This window comes from Misgurnus anguillicaudatus, chromosome 3 (assembly GCF_027580225.2).
Source record: "Misgurnus anguillicaudatus chromosome 3, ASM2758022v2, whole genome shotgun sequence".
Classification (NCBI taxonomy): domain Eukaryota; kingdom Metazoa; phylum Chordata; class Actinopteri; order Cypriniformes; family Cobitidae; genus Misgurnus; species Misgurnus anguillicaudatus.
The window spans coordinates 2,285,756-2,309,991 of record NC_073339.2 but is presented as its reverse complement, the minus strand read 5'-3'; the positions used below and the strand labels follow the sequence as shown (position 1 = coordinate 2,309,991).

The 24,236-nt window shown below is 36.6% G+C and overlaps 1 protein-coding gene across 1 annotated transcript in view; it reads right to left on the bottom strand.

The window, feature by feature from the left end:
• Positions 1-23,063, bottom strand: part of LOC129445378 (uncharacterized) — a 31,039-nt gene extending 7,976 nt beyond the window's left edge. The window contains exons 1-6 of the mRNA XM_073860059.1: positions 22,634-23,063; positions 20,277-21,391; positions 17,351-17,699; positions 14,360-15,033; positions 11,452-11,908; positions 2,616-3,187 (exon numbers count right to left, since the gene is read on the bottom strand). Coding sequence (XP_073716160.1) covers positions 2,616-3,187; positions 11,452-11,908; positions 14,360-15,033; positions 17,351-17,699; positions 20,277-21,391; positions 22,634-22,931 — 3,465 coding nt within the window. The 5' untranslated portion in view covers positions 22,932-23,063. The remainder of the gene's footprint in view (positions 1-2,615; positions 3,188-11,451; positions 11,909-14,359; positions 15,034-17,350; positions 17,700-20,276; positions 21,392-22,633) is intronic.
• Between the last annotated feature and the right edge of the window lie 1,173 nt (positions 23,064-24,236).

Genomic DNA, 24,236 nt, shown 5'->3' with positions numbered 1-24,236 from the left:
AAACAAAATCTAAACCTAAAGTAAGAAAATGACTCTACAAGTAAGATGTAAAATGCAGTTTTAGGTTTCAGACAGAGATGGTGAGAGAGAGGATAACAGAGCTTTTAATTCTGCTTCAGTGTTACTTTCTAACACTCTGTAAGATTGGGACAATATATACATCCAGCAGTGTTCATTTAACTCTGGGGATTTTGCTGCATAAGGACTTCCTGGGGGCTAAGTGAGGGCTGCCCATGCAAGGGCCATCGTAGGCTTGTTTGTAGGGCCTGTTCTGGCCCAGGTCTGGGCCAGTTATATGCTGTTGTCTGTAATCCAGAATTGGGCCATTGTAGGGCTGTCATTCTTCGTTGTATGTGGGCCGAGGAAAACTGGTTGTGTGGGCCGGAACAACATTGCTATGTGGGTATTATGTCTTTATATTTAGAGTAATGAGTGCACTTTTTCGTTGAGTCATACAACTAACTGGCTTAGCGATATTTCCAGCAATCACTGGATGGCGTTGTTACACAAATTTGACGCTGTGAGAATGAAAGGGACATGTTTTTATATTGACCAAATTAAATCTGTTAAAGGAATAGTCTACTCATTTTCAATATTAAAATATGTTATTACCTTAACTAAGAATTGTTGATACATCCCTCTATCATCTGTGTGCGTGCACGTAAGCGATGGAGCACGCTGCGACGCTTCAATAGCATTTAGCTTAGCCCCATTCATTCAATGGCACCATTTAGGGATAAAGTTAGAAGTGACCAAACACATCAACGTTTTTCCTACTTAAGACGAGTAGTTATACGAGCAAGTTTGGTGGTACAAAATAAAATGTAGCGCTTTTCTAAGTGGATTTAAAAGAGGAACTATATTTTATGGCGTTATAGCACTTTTGGGAGTACTTCGAATAGCCTGAAAAGTCCGCTCCCCTTCTCACTCTCATAATGGGAGAGGGAGGGGCTGTTTCTCAATTCCAAGAACGCAAAGAACGGACTTGCGTCCTCGTGGAGATCGGTCTTGCCAGGCGACCTTGGAAGAACGAACTCGGAAGTTTTGCCGCAATGACTTCTGGGGCGTAAAGCGATTTCAGCAAGTCTGCACTCGATGCATCCTCGATATCAAGAACACATCCGGGTATTTTCATGCGTCCTCTGTCCTTGCGTTCTTGAGAATTGGAATGAACTTCGACCGTTAATGATGACGTAGAGCGAGGACACGAGGACGCAAGATCGCTGAAGAACGCATATTGAGAAACAGCCAGGGTGTTACTGCTGCCACGTCATCATTGTGTACAAACAGTAAAAGGGTCTATTGGCGGACTAAAGAGCTGCAGAGCGCCTCCTGCTGTACTGGAGAGAGAAGACGCTCAACACTTCATTCATCTGTCATTCATTACACAAGGAGGTTGATTTTTTCTTTATGGTGTGGTAATGGCTGTCATAATGCTGCTTTTAATCAAATGTAAAGATCCACGGCCAGGGAATACCTGGGCTGGTCTTTACCTCATATGTCATCATAAGGATTTGAAAATAAGAAGGGTATACCTTATATAATTTTTTTAATTATCTTTTACTGATGAAGTACTAATAAGGTGTCACAATGGTAACTTCAAGACTGTTGCTCTTAGACACCAAACAATTTTACTTATACGTTTTTAAACGCTCTTGAAAGCAGAATCTCTTAAACAGATACATTTCACTTATTTTACATCTTTAAAAATATCATAATATGACCCCTTTAAACAAACACAAACGCACAACTCTGCTTGATACAACTAGTTAAGAGTTTATCAAACATCATAATTAAAGGCAGTTGATGCACCAAATGCTTAACCCTGTAGTCAAAATTAAGTTGTTTGGCAGACCAAATAAATATCATAAAGAAGGGCAGACAATACACTTACTGGAGTCGTGGAGTTGCGGTAACAAAGGATACATTAAATTTACTTGTAATAATAAATAATTCAGAGTAATGCAGAATAAATCCAAGCATAACATAATTTATTAGCCAGGCAAGCAACATGATAATTAAAATAAAAATTCAACTAATTGAACACATTAATGAATCATAAGAAATGTCTACACAGCAATCATGCAGAAAATCAGTCTACAGATTCCTAGAATTCTCTGCCACCTTCCTCTAAATACCCGTAGCTTTACAGAATGGTGTTTATTTATTTATTACTTAAAGGAATGAGACCCTTTTACCAGACACACTGAGACCATCACAACGATACCAAATATGTATGGTTTCACACTTGAGAGAGAGAGATTGTGAGGAGATTTAAAACAAGATGAGTAATGTGAGGGGGAGAGAGAGAGATTGTAAGGAGAGAAACACAATAATCAACAATGAACAATTGTGAAAAGCCCTATACAAATAACTCAAATTGACTTGTTTCAATGATGTGTTTACATGTGCTGTCAATAGACCCTTTTTACTGTTTATATACAACGATGACGTGGCAACATATGCGCGTACATTTTGGCAATGGAAGTATGGCAAGAATCAGCCATCCGGGAATGTGACGTAATGTTCAGATCTCATTGGTTGACCTGTTTATTTGTCTGGCAAAATAGTGAAAATTCAATACAGTGGTAAAAACAACCTTTGATTTTTCATCATTTATAGAAATGTTTTTTCCTCTGATGATTGTGAAGACTTCTAAAATAAACAAATCTCTTTCCACAGATCGAGCAGATATGAGGTTTCTCTCCAGTATGAACTCTCTGATGAATTCGGAATTGAGATGGATCAGAAAAGCTCTTTCCACACTGAGAGCAGAAGTAAGGTTTCTCTTCAGTATGAACCCTCTGATGGATTTTTAAGTAACCTGGCTGAGCAAACAACTTCCCACACTGAGAGCATTTGTAAGGTTTTTCACCTGTATGAGTTCTCTGATGTGACACTAAATGTTGATGTTGATGAAAACTCTTCCCACAAACATTGCAGTGAGGAAGTTTCTCTCCAGTATGAATTCTCTCATGGATTATAAGACCAGATTTATGACCAAAACTGTCATTACAGTGTGAACACTTAAAGCGTTTCTCTTCACTGGTGTGTTTCATCAGATGAGGTTCATGTTCTGTGTGTTTTCTCTCTAAATGTCTCTGTGAGCTCAATGTCTCCACACCAGTGATGCAGGAAAGAGTCGAGGACGTTATTTCTCCATCCAAACATAATTCACTCTTCACATCTAAAAAAAAAAAACACGAAACAATTAAATTCACTTTTATTTACACAAAGTAGGATAAATTGAGATTCTGTATCTTCTATATTCAGTCCTGTAGTTGGGTCACTGCACATCAAATACATCAAATTTTGAAAACTTACTGAAGGAGTGGATTCCTGATATCTGCCTCCTTTTACTTGTAGGCTTTTAAATGATTTTGAATATTAATCAGACACTAATCAATATTAATCATCCCATAAATTTATGTAATTTGAGTAAATTCTTCATGCTTAAGAAATAAGCTTGTTTCTTAGTGTTAAAATCATAACTAAAACAGTTACTTCTTGTTATAGTCCTTAAATATAATTGTGCTGTCTGTGAGAAAGTACTTTTTATCATAATGTTTTTATTACACTTTCCAAACCAGCAGTGCTCTGAGGAAGGTTGGACTAAAGATCGTATGATCTGTGACCTTCAAATGTCATTCTGTTCCTAAACTCAGACTGCTTGCTGTCATACTGTTCCTCAAACTAGATGTGCTCTGAACTGGACGTACATGTGTGGAAGTTTATCTATAGCTTAACCAGTCAGATTCACGAAGTTTGACATGATGTTGTTTAATTATCTCTGTTAGAGTGCAAATCTCTCTGTATTGTAATGTATGAGCAGAGCGGCTGTTGCGGCTGACTTCTGCTGAGTGAACTGCAAAGAATTAACTTCAGTAAAATTTCTTTTGTTAATTTCATCTCTGATTAACGGGTCTTGACTGTAATTCCACAACAGTATGCAGCAAAAGATTTATATTATTTTTATTAATATTTTATTAGAATAAAGGTAAACTAGTGATAAAAGACAAAAAAGGTAACACTTTACAATATGGTTGTCGAACGTCACGTGACCAAACCGGAAAACTGTGTTGATCCCTTCCGGTGGCTGGCATGTGCTATCGCAGCTTGTTATTGTTATTTGTAGTATTATTTATTGTGTTATGTTCTTTTTTATTCTAATATCTCAATGTATGTGAGAAGAAAATTCCTTTGTCAAAAGCTATAAAGTATAAAAAGGTTTTCTATTACTTAGATTTAATATGTTAACGAGTATATTCACTGGACATTGGTAATTCTTGTCTTTGATAGCTCCTGAAGGCTTCATGTATAAAAACAGCACCATGTCAGCGTAGGTCATACAGAACCGGCAGCGATGTACTATGTTCAAAAGGGATGCGGAAGCAAGTTGCGCATATACCCTATTGTAAACAATTTGTTAATGCATTAGCTATCACAAACTAACAATGAATAGCTACTTCTACAGCATTTATTAATCTTGGTTCATAATAATTTGAACTTTTACTAACACATTTATAAAATCAAGCGTTGTAGCTGTTAACATTTCTTAATGCACAGTGAACCAACATGAATAACAATAGAGACAGAGCGCAGCGCGTCATAACCTGAAAACCACGCCCACCGGGGGGGGGGGGACAATCCAACCGTCTCCATTGACTTTGTATTGCGAGAGGCCGCCTCTTTGTCATTTCTGGCTTATAACAAAAAACAGAATAATGCCTAAAAGCTGCTGTGACAAGATGTACAGCCAACAAGCCAAAGAACCCAGAAATAAGTTTTTATAAGCTGTCGACCTCAAAAACCGAGCGTTTAAAGACACAAAAGTGGAAAACAGGCAACCCTTCATAGTACTCCTATTAGTAGAACTGCATCCACTAGGGGGAAATGTAGTCGGCGATCCACTTTTTCCTCCTCAAAGGTTGGGCTCTACTGCTCGACAGCCTATAAAAACTTATTTCTGTTTTTTTTGGCTTGTTAGCTGTATATATTGTCACACAGCAGCTTTTAGGCATTATTCTGTTTTTGTTATAAGCCAGAAATGACAAGGAGGCAGCCTCTCACAATACAAAGTCAATGGAGACGGTTGGATTGTTTCCCCCCCGGTGGGCGTGTTTTTCAAATTTGCATAACTGCGCTCTGTCTCTATTGTCTAGCGTTGTGCTGATTAGTGTTGGCCGATATGCCCTATTTTGAGATCGTCCTATCGTCAGCCTGTGAGATCGGCGATACACGATAGTATCGGGGGGCGGGGCAGTAATTTGCTCATTTTTTTATTTGTTTTTTTTTTTACTCATTATAACAAGTCACTTGATAGGTGGACAAAAAAGAACAAGAGCAACACCGTCATGACCGCAACCTTCTTAAAACTGATGCCATTAATGCGGCCGCGTCATTAAAACCCTAACAATGATTAATAACTGTAAAAACATCCTTCTGCGCGCGCACGCACACAGGCATGCAAACACACACACGCGCGCGCGCACATACAAACAATTCAATGCATCTGTTTAGTGCTGTTAGAGAGGGCTACACGTCAAGCAGTGGTGCTCACATGAGGTGCCTTTTTAAACGCATCGGTCCAGCGGAACGCGACCATATTTTAAACACAATCATATATTAAACACGAGGGACGTGTTGCTACAACTCATTAAAAAGCATATCATAAACAGGATTAATACGTAGTGATCTGACTTCGGACAGAGCGCAGCTCTCTGCACGTTCGCGGGAGTGAGAGAGAGATGCGCTAATATGCAGCGGGTCATATTTTAAACAAAAAGTAAAGTTTGCCTCAGCTCGCATGAAACGCATTAAACTGAACAAATACATAAGGATTACTACTTCAGTTTATGTTTAGACTTTGGACAGACGCGAGAGCGCGTGTGCACGTGAGACAGAGAGAAGCGCAGCTGGATTTAGTGCTAGAAGGAGTCCAAGACGCGCGCATTAAGTGCAGGTACGTGCAAGAAGGAATTCTCTCTTTACAAGCTCTCCGCGTAAAGTGAAGCCCACAAAGTCTCATGCAAGAAAAAGCATGCATTGTGTATGTTAATGTAAAACTATGATGATGATGATGATAATAATAATAATAATAATAATATTAATAACCATTCGCCAACTATCGTCATGACTATCGCCATGAAAGCCTGCCATTGGCGATATGTCTGAAGATCGTCGATACACGATACTATCGTCTATCGGCACAACCCTAGTGCTGATATGACGATAGTCAGACATAGGGTTGGAAATCAAATTTCATTTTAAATTCTGGAATCAGATACATAAGTAAGAAATGGGATCCTTGTTAAAAAATTACAATTTCGATTGACCCGTGTGATCAGATCTGACCAATTGTCTTACTTTTGATATTGTCTGACTATCCAGGGCCCAGGTCTGGAAACCTTACCCATCCGTCTGTTAGCTGCCTTGACATGTCAAGATCACATATATCCCAGCACATAGAGCCTTTTATACCAGAATACCAACTAGGGCTGGAAAATAATTCAATATCAATATATCTCGCCGTATAATATTTTTCAATAACGGTGATAAGGTTTCTAAATGCATTTCCGATATTTTGATATACATTACGCCGTCCCGTGGCCGTTCATGTGTCACATGTAAAAACCCATGTTAAACGCGGGTCAAGGCGCAACTTCCCTATAAAACGCGTGGCGTCTTTTGTAGTTAAGCAACCATGAGCCGCGATCTCCGCACGAGGAGCAAATGGAATGCGTATTTAAATCGCTCATCTTTACCTCGCGTCAAATCATATCATTGTCACCATGCGATCAGTTAATCTATTCGGGACTTTAGAGTGTTTGCTCAGAGCTGTCACTCAGAAGTCCGAGAAGGAGGTGCGGGGATAGTTCACGTCAAGTCACAGGTTCCAATGACGACACCATTTAGACCTTTTGCGAGTCGACGTCACAGTTACGTCACACGCATATGTGGTGGCAGAAAAACAGTGGAAATGAATGAGACACGAGTGAAACGAACAATATAACTCACTAAAAAAATTTTTGTTGTGCTGTTGAGTGTCAGAATAGGAATGCCAAAATAGATGACCTTCATTTTTATAGTATACCGTCGTCGAAGACACCATTTGAAGATAAACGTAGGTGTTTTTGGTTGCAATAACAGCCCTCAACCGGACAGACTGGAGTGATGAAATCATCTGAAAATCTTTTAATAATTTGAATAGAAAATAATTAGAGAAGATATCCCGTGTTCTGTCGAAGTCTGATCCCTCTATGTGTTTCTTATAGCGTTTTCATCACTTTACGTTTATAATTTATTTAGAAAGATTAAAGATTTGAATTAGTTCATAATATCAATAATATTACCATTTATTAAAGTTTTCGTTTTTTTTTTTTTTTTTTGAGTTCACCATGTGAGCTCGGGAAAGCAACTCACCAAGATTCACAGTGGACTTCCTACTGAGAGACCATTTGGTTTTCAAAGATCACACCTTAGGGCGTCATACATTTGTATTCTCATTCTCTCAAAGCAAACTGTATATGAAATGCCACATTCTAATCTAAAACTGATCTTATTTGTTTTCTATTGAATTCAATGTTAAAGTATATGTGAAACTTCATTCAATGTTGATAGACACCTCCCATTCTAAGCATAAACCAATCACCCACTGTATACAAATTAAGGACAGCCCTTAGTTTTACAACAACCAACCAGTACCAAATTCCTATATGCTTTGTTCTCTGGTTATTTAAGGAGATGTGTAGAAGATTCAGGTGGGATTTTCTATATCTAGAAATGCACCCCCATGATGCTGTCCTGGCATAGCATCATGTATTTTTATTTTATGTTGAGGAATCTGTAACCAGACCTTCAACCCATTACCAGGTATGCAATGGTTTTTCGTTTGATTTTCGCTTTGAATTGGAATGTAAATTGGCTTCTGAATTATGTTTTTCCTACCTGGTAAATAAATTGTTACATTTGTATTATTCATTATATCTTCTCTGTATCATTAACTATTCTAAGTTACTATAAGTATTACGAGATCCTTTATCAACATAAATCTACGACCGGGTTATAAATTCATGCTAATAGTCTATACCGATGAGCTAAGATGTAAAGCCATAACTTTACTATATGTGGGCTATCAGATGATAAGTCAGAACCTCTGATCAGTATCTCTACTATAATTATAGTTTCTGAGTTCTGTATTAAGTTGTATATAGTTGGCTGGGGTTGCGTAAGTATTTTATAATAATAATGAAGGGCACGCTTGCATGGGGCAGTTGCTTCAACCATTTCCTCGGGTTACACGGATAGACTAATTATTTAACCCTAACTAAGTTGTGTTTAATGTTCAACACTACAGACCGGCTATAAAAACCGCAAAACCGCCATATCTACCTATCTCATTACGCTTATTAAAGAAAACAATAACAACCCTCGTTTCCTCTTTAGCACAGTTGCGAAACTGACTAGAACCAAAGAACAAACAGAAACCAATAGTAAACTCCAACACAATAGTGATGACTTCATGAACTTCTTTACTAACAAAATTATGTTTATTAGGGAAAACATAAAAGCTACGCAAGCAGCCACCACTCTACCCAATAGTACATTCAACACTGGATTACCATATGAACATCTTGAGTCATTTAAACCTACTACAATAGAAGAGCTCTCTAAATTACTAACATCATCCAAATCATCGTCCTGTATATTAGACCCCGTTCCCAAAAAATTAGCTAAAGAGGTATTTCCTGTAGTGACAGACCCAGTACTAAATATCTTTAACTCATCGCTAGAATTAGGATACGTTCCAACAGCTTTCAAACTAGCAGTTTTAAGACCGCTCATTAAAAAACCAAACCTTGACCAGGGAGATCTTAATAACTTTAGACCAATCTCAAATCTACCTTTTCTTTCTAAAATATTAGAAAAAGTAGTGGCAAGCCAGCTACGCACATTCTTAGTGAATAATAGTATATATGAAAAGTTCCAACCAGGATTCAGGTCCCACCATAGCACAGAGACAGCGCTGCTTTGAGTTACAAATGACCTCCTTTTAACATCCGATCGTGGTGAAATCTCAATCCTTATATTACTTAGTGCAGCCTTTGACACAATAAATCACAGAATCTTACTCAATAGAATAGAAAACTATGTTGGCATCAGTGGTCAGGCGTTAGCCTGGTTTAGATCGTATTTAAGCAATTGATATCACTTTGTTTATGTAAATGAGGAAGAGTCATATCACTCCCCCGTTAAATACGGCATACCACAGGGATCAGTTTTAGGCCCTATCCTATTCTCGTTATATATGTTACCTCTAGAAGACATTATCAGGAAACAAAACATACGTTTTCACTGCTATGCGGATGATACCCAGTTTTACATCTCGTCACATCCTAGCGAAACACACCAGTTCTCTAAGCTAACAGACTCCATTAGCGATATTAGGGACTGGATGGCACATAACTTTCATATGCTAAACTCCAATATGACAGAGATACTTATTATTGAACCAAATCGCTCCAAACATAATATGTCAGATTTTTTAACATCGCAGTGTTTACCACAGATCTGAAATTTACTTGTGCTGGTAGCTGGTGAAAAGGGCATTCATTACCCACCGACAAAAAATGGTCTACTATACATGTGACAAAGAACTAATAATGTGTGACACAACACAATACTTTGATTTATTGAACACTTAATATTAATTTCACATTATAGTTTGTTAATCTAACCACCCCAAATTTTCTTTGTACAAAGCTGACACTGTTTCTCAACAGACCCAAAGTAACTAAACTAGGGCCGACCCGACATGACTGACCATTTAAAATATATAATCAGTGATACATTTGCGACCCATTAAAAATTAGGGTCGCAATGACATTTCAAAAGGCCGCATATGAGACCAAAATGGTCGCAGTGTAGTTCCCTGTGTCAGAATACAATCCATCACGTACACTGCAATCACAAAATTCTGGACACTTAATATCCCTATAATATCAAAAGTGTCGAAAGGTGGTAGATTCTTCTCATACTTTGCCCCTAAGCTCTGGAATGATTTACAAAATAATGTTCAAGCATCAGAAACAGTCGATCAATTTAAATCTGAACTTAAGACATTCTTCTTTAACAAAGCATTCACATAAAATGTCCAGTATATGTACTTATCCTGCAATAGTTAGTTTGTCTAGAACAAAGCATCCACATAACTCATCTGGGTAATATACTTATGCCGCAATAGTTAGACTGTCTGGAACCGAGTTGCCTTAGACCACAATACTGTATGACACTTGCATTACATGTGAACGACCCCTACGCTAATAGGATTCTGTTTCTCTCTCCCTGTCTTGTTCTCGACCCTGAGGACAATGAGAAAAACAGACCCAGTTCCTGCAGCTGTGAAGGTCAGCACACCACTGATCTACTGACCGTCCTTCAAAGAGATGCCCAGATGATGCCTGACCGCTGACCACCGGCGGAAACATATATTTTTATAGTTTTTCTCCTCCTAGGAGTTTTCCCTCTGGACAAGTCAGGAGGGTTTTTCTCCTAGGGTTTTTTCATCCACTAGAGAGTCCGCCACCTTTGGCTTAACTAACTACTTTACTGTATACGTTACATTATTGTGTGTTATTACTCGCTTTTCTATGCTTTTCCTACATCTATTAATGTAAAGCTGCTTTGAAACGATTAACAATTGTGAAAAGCGCTTTATAAATAAAATTGAATTGAATTAAACTCCTGCGGGGTCTTAAAAAAACTAACATTCAGAAAGTTAAATTTAAGTCCTAGGATGAAGATCTGGGCATTTTTAGGACTTATATATAACGTTCTGAAGGTTAGTTTTTAACACCCCATGGGAACCCTGATAAGTGCAAAAATAGAATTGATCACATGTTTTGCAAAATCCATATGATGGCGTGACACAATACCGGTAATTACTATCATACCGGTTTATCACCCACCCCTAGTATGCAACTCACTCATCTTGATATAAGTGTATAATAAAGTATATCTAATATATCATTTTGTTGATTGCTATGCAGTTACACAAAGAGCACTAATATTAGTTTTTGCAGATATGAAACCTAATCAATTTAATACTGTGACTTAAAAAATAAAATAAAAACAGAAACACATTTTTTGGTGGCAAAAATTTAGGCTAAAATACTTGAAAGCACTGTTTATATTTTTAAGTATTATTATATGTTAAATAAGGTTCAATAATTTAATTTTATTACATATACTAGAAATGTTGTGTTTTTAAGTTAAAATAGCTCTGCAGCCCTCCGACAAGGTACACATCTCAGCCCAGACCCCTGTCTTAGGTGATATAGGTATTGGCCGATACTGAATCCCAGGTATCGGATGCAAAAAAGTGGATCGGAGCATCCGAGCTGTGTTACAATTAATCCCGTTAGTATTTGATAATGAGGAGACATAACTTACCTGAAGGAATAAAATCATGACCATCCTGATTGTCTTCATATTCTTCTTCTGTAGGTTCAGTTTTTATTTCTGTAGATTCAGTTTTTATTTCTGTAGGTTCAGTTTTTTCTTCTGTAGGTTCAGTTTTGATCTTCATCATGAGGTTCGTGCAGTCGATGAGTTTGACTGAACACATCTTGAGTTTGGTCTGCAGGATCTGCTGCTGTTCTCCAGCGTTACAGACAGAATCCAGAGACTCTGTGGAGGTTTGATCAGTAGATTCATCATCCTGTAAGCCCTGATCAGTTCCTGATTTACAGCACATCACATCCATCATCAACACTAAAATACACAGAGACAAGACTCTGTTTAAAACACTCAAGAGAGAAAAACACGGAGGATACACAAACACATCACACGCGAGCTCTTTCTTTCTTTCTTTCTTTAGTGGGTTTATCGGCGGACTAAAGAGCTGCAGAGCGCCTCCTGCTGTACTGGAGAGAGAATCCTGCTGAAAAACAATACAATCCTTTTAAAAAATTCTAAGGTTCCAATTAAAATACATAAGGAATACAAATAGTTAAATAAAGGTGATTTGCAAACTTATTATTTTGCAAAGTAGTCTATCAGGGTTAGCCAAATTATTTTGACCACATAGTAAAGTGTTTACATTATTCTGTCCAGTGCCTGTATAAAGCAAATTAAAACTCAGCATTAGGCCTTAGGGCATTTAAATAATTTCACAAACATACCTTACAAAAACATTACTGGTGCATCTTGACACAAAACAATGACACAGATATATTTTAAGTCAGTTCAAGGTGTTTTGGGCTAAGACGCAGCTTTAGGTGTGACCCGTGACCCAGCTAACAATTTTTGGTTCCCAAAACGTTCCCCTAACGTTAGTTTTTGGTTCCCATAACGTTATTTTCCAAGGTTTGTTTTTGGTTAGCCAGCAAAGTTTTCTTTACAGAAATAGAACGTTATTTTTAGGTTATTTTAACGTTTTCCTAACGTTATTCTAACGTTAGTCTAAGGACCGTTATTTTTTAAACCAACGATTTTTCCTGAGCACAAGAGAAAGCGGATACTCGTGAAGAAGGCGGGGTAAGCTTGTGCAGATGCACACTCATAATTAGACGTGCACACTAAAGGAATAATGGGTTTAATTATGCTTTCACTTTATTTCCTAAAAAAAAACAACAAAAAAATAACCATTAGAGAACTTTCTGTATAAGTTAGTTTTAGGTTATTTTATGGTTCCAGAAAATAACCGAAAAATAACGTTATGTATAAGTTATTTTTAGGTTATTTAAAAACAACCACCCTGCAACGTTATGAGAACGTTATTTTATGGTTCCAAAAAATAACCAAAAAATAACCACCCTGAAACGTTAAATTAAGTGGTTCGTCATATTAAATAAATACAATGAAAAAAGCCAGAAGATACGTCTACTTAATCCTGGTCATGGAGTTGTGGTAACAAAGGATACATTAAATTTACTTTATTCAATAATTCAAAGTAATAAATCCAAGCGTAACAATTTATTAGCTAGGTAAGCAACATGATAATTCAAAATTTAATTCAACTAATATAACACATTAATCAATCATAAGAAATTCAATAATACGAAACAATCCAAAGCCCAATTTAAGCAATATAATGCATTGATCAATCACACAAAACCGAAAGAGTTTAGAAATGTTACCTGGCCATGAGAACTACACACAGCGATCGTGTGGGTAATATGTTGTTTTACTGAATGGTGTTTATTTATTTATTATTACATTTTGGGGGGTTGTAAGTTTGCTGTGGCTTTTTATGTGAAGATTAATTTCATGTAAATACAGAAGATAATTTGTGTGGGAGACCTGGGTGGAGTTTATCTTCAGTTTCTAACCCAATTTCTATGTGAATGGTGGATTTTACCAGATGCACTGAGACCATCACAACGATACCAAATATGGTTACACACTTGTACACTTTGATTAAAGTAGGTAACCTTCAAGTGAGCTTTGAGTATCTGACGAGAGAAACACAATAATCTTGGTGAGGTGACTCTTCTGTCTCTGTAAAGTGGGGTGGTTGTCTTGAGATGTGAAGTCTTTTTGAGACAGTTTTCAAGTTTTGAGTTTTATCAGAATTCTTAAAGGGGTTACCTAAATCTTTGGTGTCCCCAAAGTGCGTAATTGAAGTTCTAGCTCAAAATACCCCACAGATAATTAATTACAGCATGTTAAAATTACCACTTTGTAGGCCTGAGCAAAAGTGTGGCATATTGGGGTGTGTCCTTTAAAATGCAAATGAACGGATGAAGTGTAAACACTGATTACAATGATGGTGGTTTGTTGCAATTGAAACTCAGTTGCTGTGAATTATTTTCTTTCTCTCTCTTTCTCTCTGTACTAAATGGCAGTGTTTGTGGTTGGACAGTGCAGATAAAGAGGGCGGTATTATCCTATTCGGACATCACAATAGGAGCCAAATTACAATGGCTTATTTTTTCACATGCTTGCAGAGAATGGTTTACCAAAACTAAGTTACTTGGTTGATCTTTTTCTAGGTTGATAGAAGCACTGGGGACACAATTATAGCACTTAAACATAGAAAAAGTCCGATTTTCATGATATGTCCCTTTAAATACTTTCTCTGTGCACTTTAATAATGAATGTAGAGCTGCTTTGGAAAAGTGTTATATACAATGAAATCAATTTGATTTGTTTTAATTGTGTGTTTACATGTTCTTTCAATACAGTTTTGTGTGATGTAGCGCCACTGTCTCACCTTTTTTGAGAACATGACGTAATTTATAGAATTTATATTTATAGAAATCAATTGTTTTTGTTTTAGCACGTTATCACATCAAACATTCTCACAGAAAATACATGACCATACATGACACTATGATGATTTTAATGTAGTTTGTTATTTAGTATGTTTCTTCTGATGATGCTGAAGACTTCCAGAATGAGCAAATCTCTCTCCACAGATCGAGCAGACGTAAGGTTTTTCTCCAGTATGAAGTCTCTGGTGGGCTTTTAAGTTACTTGACTGAGTAAACGTCTTCTCACATTGAGAGCATTTGTAAGGTTTTTCACCTGTATGAGTTCTCTGATGTGAAACTAAATTAACAAGTTGATGAAAACTCTTCCCACAAACATTACAGTGATGAGGTTTCTCTCCAGTATGAATTCTCTGATGTGACACTAAACTGTCATGTCGATTAAAACTCTTTTCACAAAAATTACAGTAATGAGGTTTCTCTCCAGTGTGAATTCTCTCATGGACTACCAGCTGAGATTTATGACGGAAACGTTTATCACAGTGTGAACATTGAAAAGGTTTCTCATCAGAGTGAATATTCTGGTGTGATTTTAATAACCATGAATTCCTGAAGGTTTTTCCACATTCACTGCACTGATACAGCCTCTCACTCGTGTGTTTCTTCAGATGATGTTTCTGATCTGAGTGTTTTCTCTCTAAATGTCTCTGTGAGCTCAATGTCTCTCCAGCGTTGATGCAGGAAACTTTTTGTGCAGTCAGCCGCTCTTCTGATGTTGAGGACATTATTTCTCCATTCAAACATGATTCAGTCTTTACATCTGAAAGAAACATCAAACAATTAAATTCACTTTTCAAAAGATAAAGTGAGATTCTGTATCTTTTTCTATATTCACACAGAAACAAAGGACAGCTGTCAGCGCTGTTTACTGAGTTTATACATAAAACCACATCTTCCTTATAATAGTTTACTATGGAAAAGGCTTAACATAAAATTTAGCTTGTTGTGTTTCTAGTAACACACCAAACCCCCAGAGTTAAATCAAGCTGGGTGTACATATTGTCCCAATCTTACAGAGAGTTAAAAAGTAACACTGAAGTTGAGTTAAAAGCTGCAATCAGTAATATTATTCTCTCTATCTCTGTTTGAAATCTAAAATTGCATTTTACATCTTACTAGTAGGGGCAGATTTCCCGGACAGTGGTTAGACTAGTCCTAGACTAAAATTAATGTAGGAACTGTCCAAACAAACTTACACTGACATATCTTAAAATACATCAGTGCTCTTTGTTTTGCCTCTAAATAAACACCAGTAATGTTTTTAGTAAGACATGTTTGTTAAAACTAGTTATATTTTCTAATTAAACTAAGGCCTAGTCCTGGCTTAAGCTAATCCCTGTCCGGGAAGCTAAACTGTAGAATATTTTTTTTAACTTAGGTTTGGAAGTTGGTTTTGTTTAATTTAAAGTCACCATTATTTTTATCAGTGTTTGTTTTAGTTGGACTAGACTCTTGAGCTTTAGCTTGTTGCTCCTTTCTTGCTGCTGTAATTAACTGTGTTTAAGACATGTTTGTTATGGCTAAGAAAAGACAATCGTGTAGATCAGTAATTCTCAAAGTGTCCGCCAAACCCCCCCCAGTGGTCTGCCAAAAGATGACCTAAACTAGGCAAGTGTTTATACAATCGTCACTTATGCAAAACTGTGACATCAGTTCTTGCCATTCTGTTTTAATAACGTAAAAATGTATCGGTGGCTAAACCAAAGAGGAGTCAAAAGAAAAGATCAAGTGTCAACTGAAAGCAGCTAAAATCCACAGATCTGTTAGTTTTGTAATGTACTAGTTTTTGTTTCATGTGTAAAATCCCTGTAATTTCAGTGAGTTTGGAGATTAAGGGGAACATTTTTTTTCAACATTTTATTGTTACCATAGTTGCAACCATAGACTTCATATACCCACCACCTCAGTTTTAAACTAAGGGCTCTTTGGAATGAGATTACGTGGGACCTAGGCTGTTATAGTATGTTTAATTGCAGTTTTTTCATATGTGCAGTTTGTTGTTCATATTAAGCTGCAACTCATTTCACATTTACTTGTTCAAATGAAATAAAATTCATATAGTAATTTCTGAACATAGCATTGCATTTGTGTTTAAAAATTAGTTGCATATTAAACTTAAATTTAGCTTATCCTTACTATTTTGTTGTTTTTTGGGGGCGTGTTAAAGTGGGAATCTGTTAGGTGGTCCTCAGAAAAAAATTGGAAGATAAAGTGGTCCTTGGGCTGAAAAAGTTTTGAGAAACACTGGTGTAGATCAATGGTAATGGTTAATACATTAACTAATGTCAAAAAAAATCATGTGATACTACAGTATAATGTCTAGAACTCATAGCATTTTTATCATTCTAAAGGATTTAGATAGACTTTGCACATAAAAAACTGTTTTGCAAATTGTACACACAATCATCAAGAATTGGAGTATGAATCGCAACAATAGTGACAAAGAAAATGGTAAGAAAGTTCATTATTTATTCATACTGCAGTGCATTCTGGCAGTTCTGGATGATATTGGTAACTTGTTGATACCCAGCATGCATTGCAGCATGAAGCTTTTTATTTTATTGTCACCATCATTGTGAATAATAATATTCTGATTCTTGATGTTTGTGTGTCTACATTATACAGTGGTTATTTTTAAGTGTCAAAGTTTCAAACTTGTTCGGAATGACAAATTGCTATGATAAAGCTGGATCAAATACTATAATATCACAAAATTACACTTCCAGTGATAAGTGGGCAAACATAATACATCAAATTTCTAGATAATGATGTTTAGACTTCATGTTTTAGCCACCACTATAAAACTTACTATTGTATATTATTTGCTATAACAAACATGATTTAAACACACAAAGTTATAGCAGTTAGATAAAAACGAAGAGTCAAGAGTCAGATCCAACTAAAACAAACACTGATAACAATAATGACGACTTTACCCTAAATATTTAACTTAAACCACTTCAACTTGATTTTATAAGTTAGGTAAACTTTCAACAAGCCAAAACTTTAAATAGGAGGTTGAATTGACAAAGTTTAAACTTTGTTTAAATTATACAACAATAATTGAGGAGACATACCTGACAGAATAAAATCATGACCATCACTGTGTTTGTCTTCATATTCATCTGCTGTGGGTTCAGTTTTTATTTCTGTAGGTTCAGTTTTTATTTCTGTAGGATCAATTTGTATTTCTGTAGGTTCAGTTTTGATCTTCATCATCATGAAGTCGACGGGTTTGACTGAACACATCTTGTGTTTGGTCTGCAGGATCTGCTGCTGTTCTCCAGCGTTACAGACAGAATCCAGAGACTCTGTGGAGGTTTGATCAGTAGATTCATCATCCTGTAAGTCCTGATCAGTTCCTGATTTACAGCACATCACATCCATCTCATCATCAACACTAAAATACACAGAGACAAGACTCTGTTAAAAACACTCAAGAGAGAAAAACACTGAGGATACACAAACACATCACACGCGAGCTCTTTCTTTCTTTCTTTAGTGGGTTTATTTGTGGACTAAAGCGCTGCAGAGCGCCTCCTGCTGTACTGGAGAGAGAAGACGCTCAAAACTTCATTCGTCTCATTCAATACACAAGAAAGTTGATGTTTCTTCATGGTGTAATGGCTGTCACAATGATGGGTAAACCTTGTATAATTGTTTCACTGATTAAATCTTAATGAGTTTTCACGTATCACAATGGCAACTTAAGACTGTTGCTCTTTACAATTTTGCTTTTATGTTTATAGATGCTCTTGAAACAGAATCCCTTAAACAGATACATTTCACTGACACCACACGTACAGACTCATTTTACATTTAGGCATTTACCAGATGCTTTTATCCAAAGCGACTTACAAAGATATGAAAGCAATCAAACGATTTATCATAAGGAGACAATAATACAAAAGGGTGCTTATACCAAGTTACAAGTTTTCACAATTCTGAAACAATACTCGTTGAGAGTTAAAAGTTATTTTTATGATAGAAAAGGTGTGTCTGCAGTCAGTATCAATTTGAATTTGTTAAGTATTTTTAGTTGTTTTTGAATGTTTTTGACTCCTATAGGAAGATCATTCCACCAGCAGGGAGTATTTAAGGAAAATGAGCAGGAATGTGATTTAGTGCCCGTATGTGATTGTAAGACAACCTGCCGCTCCTTTGCTGAACGTAAGGTTCTGGATGGGGTGTAGGAATGCAGGACAGTTATGTGTTCTGGCAGTTTTGGAAGGAGCTGTTGTGTTGCCCAGTTGAATGGATAGAGCGTGCTTTATCTTGGGTTTTCAGGAAATACAAGCAGCTTAGTCTTCACAAGGTTCATCTGAAGATGGCGTTTCTTCATCAAGCCGAGATGTCGGCTAAGCTGGCTGTAATGCGTGCTGCTATAGTGGTATCATCTGGGTGAAATGAGAAGATTTGGGTGTCATCAGCATAGCAGTGGTAGTAGAAGCCAAGAGCCTGCTAAATACAACTTAAACTGCACTAATTCAAAGCTTAGAGACTATAAAGGGTTAAATAAGAGGTCATTTGCAAACTTATTTTGCAGCTTTAGTCTGGGAAACATGCACATAACTTTGCAGATGCTATGTTAGTACAGCAATAAACTGTTGTTGTAAATTAATTATGCAATGTCGAAATAACATTGAATGTAGCTGGAAAATGTAGCTAGTAATAGTTTATTATTGTGATTGAACAATTAAAAAAATTTAATGTAAATGTAATTTAGAAGAATTTTTCTATTGTGTAGGAATGGATAGAACACAATTGCAGACAGCTCTTAAAAAAAGACTTATTATTAACGAAAACACCCTCGACAGAGCAAACAATGACAAAAATCCAAATAATATAACATAATGTGAAGTGAAACTAAGTGGGGCTGAGACGAGACAGGAACACACATATCATTGGAAGATGAACAATGATCCAGCACAAGACAGCAGACACAAGGCCATTAAATAGGGAAAAACTAAACTAGGGAATGAGGTTTAGGGCGTTAACTATTAATGAATAATTAACAAGGAAACAAGGGGAGGGGTCAAGACTAAACACAGGAGAGCATGAGGCACACAAAACACAGGCCACGTGACTCTCCACACAAAAACAAGACAACAATAAGGGCTACAATGATCCTGTCAAAACAAACAAGTAAAAAAAACAAGGCTGACAGGATCATGACAATTTTTTGATCAATCATACAAAAGGAGAGAGTAAACGACAAATTAATTCAACATTTAATTCATAAGGAATAATTGATGATGGGCCTTTAAATGATTAATCTCCAGTTTCTAACTCAATTTCTATCTCAATGATGGAATTTCCCAAATTTAAAGGAATGAGACCCTTTTACCAGATGCACTGAGACCATCACAATGATACCAAATATGTATGGATTGTAGTAGGTAACCTTTAAGTGAGCGTTGATCATCTCTAGTCCAGCATGTGAGGAGGGGGAGAGAGAGAGATTGTGAGGAGAGAAACACAATAATCTTGGTGAGGTGACTCTTCTGTGGCTGTAAAGTGGGCTGGTTGTCTTTGAGGTAGATGTGAACTCTTTGAGAAAGTTTTCAGATGTTGTCATCAGAATTCAGCGTCTTCTAGAAAATAGTTCTCAGTGGGTTCAGTCATTTGGTGTCGGTCTTTAGCTCTCTGGGGGCATCTGAGACAGACAGGTTTATTTCCAGTTTGATGTGATGCACATCCTCATGCTGCCATATTGATGATTGCCCAACAATAGCTGAATGTTTCTTTGTGCACTTGCAGCTCTTTTTATTTTGTTTATAATAATTAATATAGAGCTGTGTTGGAAAAGCACTATATAAATGAAATCAATTTGATATGTTTCAATGGTGTGTTTAAACACTCTGTCAATATAGTTTTGTGTGCTGTGGCGCCACCGTCTCACATTTTTGATTCAGGAACGTGACATAATACTCAGATCTTATTGGTTGACTTGTTTATTTGTCTGGTGAAGAGGTAATATTCGACACAGCAGTAAAAACTTTAAGACACTTTGATGTAGTTTGTGTTGGTATGTTTCTTCTGATGATTCTGAAGACTTCCAGAACGAGCAAATCTCTCTCCACAGATCGAGCAGACGTAAGGTTTCTCTCCAGTATGAACTCTCTGGTGGGTTTTTAAGTGAACTGACTGAGCAAACGTCTTCTCACACTGAGAGCATTTGTAAGGTCTTTCACCTGTATGAATTCTCTGATGTTTCACTAAATAATCACGTAGATTAAAACTCTTCCCACAAATATTACAGTGATGAGGTTTCTCTCCAGTGTGAATTCTCTCATGAACTCTAAAATAAGATGGATCAGAGAAGCTCTTTCCACAATGAGAGCAGACGTAAGGTTTCTCTCCAGTGTGAACTCTTTCATGGATTTGTAAGTGTTGTAACTGAGTAAACATCTTCTCACACTGAGAGCATTTGTAAGGTCTTTCTCCTGTATGAATTCTCTGGTGAGTCACTAAATCTTGATGTTGATAAAAACTCGTCCCACAAACATCACAGTGATAGTGTTTCTCTCCAGTGTGAATTCTCTTATGGATTCTAAAGGCATTGTGATGTGAGAAACTCCTTCCACAGATCGAGCAGACGTAAGGTTTCTCTCCAGTGTGAATTCTCTCATGGACTTTTAAGGACCCTGAATAAGCAAATGTCTTCCCACAATGAGAGCATTTGTAATGTTTTTCATCTGTATGAGTTCTCTGATGTCTCACTAGATTCTCATGTTGAATAAAACTCTTCTCACAAACATCACAGTGATAAAGTTTCTCTCCAGTATGAACTCTCTCATGAACTATCAGATGAGATTTATGACTGAAACGTTCATCACAGTGTGAACATTGAAAGGGTTTCTCTTCAGTGTGTAGGGTTTGGTGTGAAGTTAGAGAGAATGAATCCCTAAAGGTTGTTCCACATTCACTGCACTGATACGGTCTCTCATTGGTGTGTTTCTTCAGATGATGTTTCTGTTCTGTGTGTTTTCTCTCTAAATGTCTCTGTGAGCTCAATGTCTCTCCACCGGTGATGCAGGAAACCGTTTGTGCAGTCAGTCGCTCTTCTGATGTTGAGGACGTTATTTCTCCATTTAAACATGATTCAGTCTTTACATCTGAAAGAAACATGAAACAATTAAATTAATTTTTATTTATATAAAGAAGGATGAATTGAGATTCTGTAAGGGATGGACCGATAAATCATCCAATGATGCTTGCTATGCATCTCAATGAATTACACTGAAAAAATTATACTTTGGATCAACTTAAAAAAAATGCTGTTATTTGTTACAGCTAAATAATTTATTCGTTTTTTCAAACTATATTTTTGATTTGAAACTTAAAATTTTTATTTAATATTAATCAAAATACTTCTTCAGCCCAAGATGAAAAATAACATTGAAACAAAGTTAAAATATAGTTTTTCATGGAGACCAAATCATTATTTTTACTTTGGTAAAAATGTTTGTGTCTCTAATTTCTTATAGAGACTTATATGTCTCTTTATCTGGAAAAAGTAATAATAAAATGATAAAGAAAGTCACAATATTAAATGCAATAGATAAATGAACACTGCCGTGTGTATATGACTCCATATTACAGTTATTTTGGGGGGTTGTAACTGACAGATTTGAATATTGGGGGGTTACCTCCGCCCAACAAACTACACCCTGAGCACTAGGAACCCAATTATAGCACTTGAACATGGAAAAAGCCAGACTTTCATGTCAAGGCCCCTTTAATTAAATGTCTTATTTGTTAAAGGGGTCATATGATGAAAATGTTAGCATTGCCACTTTGTAGGTGTGAGCAAAAACAGGTCATTGAAATTTGGCTTTCATTATGATGTCATAAGGATATCTTATTAGAATAATACCGCCTCCTTAATCTGAACTCTGAAAGAGAGAGAAAAGAAGGACTTGACAGCACAATTGAGTTTGAATTACAACAAACCACCATCATTGTGATCAGTGTTTGCACTTCATCCGCTCATTTGCATTTTAAAAAACACACCCAAAACGACACATTTTTGCTCAAACCTACAAAGTGGCAATGCTAACATTTTCATCATATGACCCCTTTAATGCATCCAATACTTTAAATGTTACTATGCACTGGCTTCCTTCAACAACAGCAAAACCTCCCGAATAAAAACACAAAGCAAAGCAGAACTCATTGCATAATGCATATAGGGTGTCAGATAAAGTTCAGATGCTCTTTTTAAAATATTTTGGGTCAATCTCTGGCACAGCTTTAAAGCTGAAATCTTACCAGAGGTCCAAAATGGCATTGAAACACACATAAAAAAACTTTTCAAATAAAGTTGTAAAAATACAACAATAATTGATGAGACATACCTGACAGAATAAAATCATGTTCATCATTATGCTTGTCTTCATATTCATCTGCTGTCGGTTCAGTTTTTATTTCTTTGGGTTCAGTTTTTATTTCTGTAGTTTCAGTTTTGATCTTCATCATGAGGTTCCTGAAGTCGATGAGTTTGACTGAACACTTCTTGAGTTTGGTCTGCAGGATCTGCTGCTGTTCTCCAGCGTTACAGACAGAATCCAGAGACTCTGTGGAGGTTTGATCAGTAGATTCCTCATCCTGTAAGTCCTGATCAGTTCCTGATTTACAGCACATCACATCCATCATCAACACTAAAATACACAGAGACAAGACTCTGTTTACACTCAATAAAACACTCAAGAGAGAAAAACACTGAGGATACACAAACACATCACAGGCGAGCTCTTTCTTTCTTTCTTTAGTGGGTTTATATGTGGACTAAAGAGCTGCAGAGCGCCTCCTGCTGTACTGGAGAGAGAAGACACTCAACACTGTCATTCATTCATTCACTACACGAGGTTAACCTCTTAGCAGAAATCAATTGTTTTTGTTCCAGTGTGTTATCGCGTCAAACATTTGCACCGAATATACATGATCAGTGTGTAAAGACTTCATGACACTATGATGATTTCAGTGTAGTTTGATCTTCAGTATGTTTCTTCTGATGATGCTGAAGACTTCCAGAACGAGCAAATCTCTCTCCACAGATCGAACAGATATAAGGTTTCTCTCCAGTATGAACTCTCTTATGGACTTTTAAGTGACTTAACTGGGCAAACATCTTCTCACAATGAGAGCATTTGTAAGGTTTCTCTCCAGTGTGAATTCTCTCATGGGCTTTTAAAGGGGTCATATTATGATATATTTTTAAGTTGTAAAATAATTCTTTGATGTCCCCAGAGTGTGTATGTGAAGTTTTAGCTCACAGATACTCCACAGATAATTAATTACAGCATATTAAAATCGCTAATTTGTAGGCCTGAGCAAAAGTGTGCCGTTTTTGGGTGTGACATTTAAAATGCAAATGAGCGGATGAACTGCAAACACTGATCACAATGATGGTGGTTTGTTGTAATTGAAAGGGGTCATAGCGTGAAAATCAGACTTTTTCCATGTTTAAGTGCTATAATTGTGCCCCCAGTGCTTCTATCAACCTAGAAAATGTGAAACAGATCAAACCAGGTCACGGGACACCTAAGTATAGGTCAATATTTTCCATATAACTTTTATGTATATCACAACAAACTATATATTGTTGGAAAGGTCTAAGCCTCTAGAATACATATATCAACAGTGTTTTATAAAATAAATTATGTAGGGAGAGAAATTGATTCAATTTTAAAGAGAGTGCGCCTCAAAACATTTATATCCTGCTAAATGTCACTGTCCCGCCAGAGGGACGCCAACATTTACTTCAGTGTTTTGCATGTGAATTCTTATCCAATCATGACAAACTATATATCATTTGAAAGCTCTAAGAGTGTAGATTTCATTTATTATCACTATTTTGGTAAAAGAATGACATAGTGAGAGCTATTTTCTAAAATGCCACAAGTATAAAGGTGGGCCCACGTTGTTGTTTTATATTTGTAACACTAATATCCTGTTCCA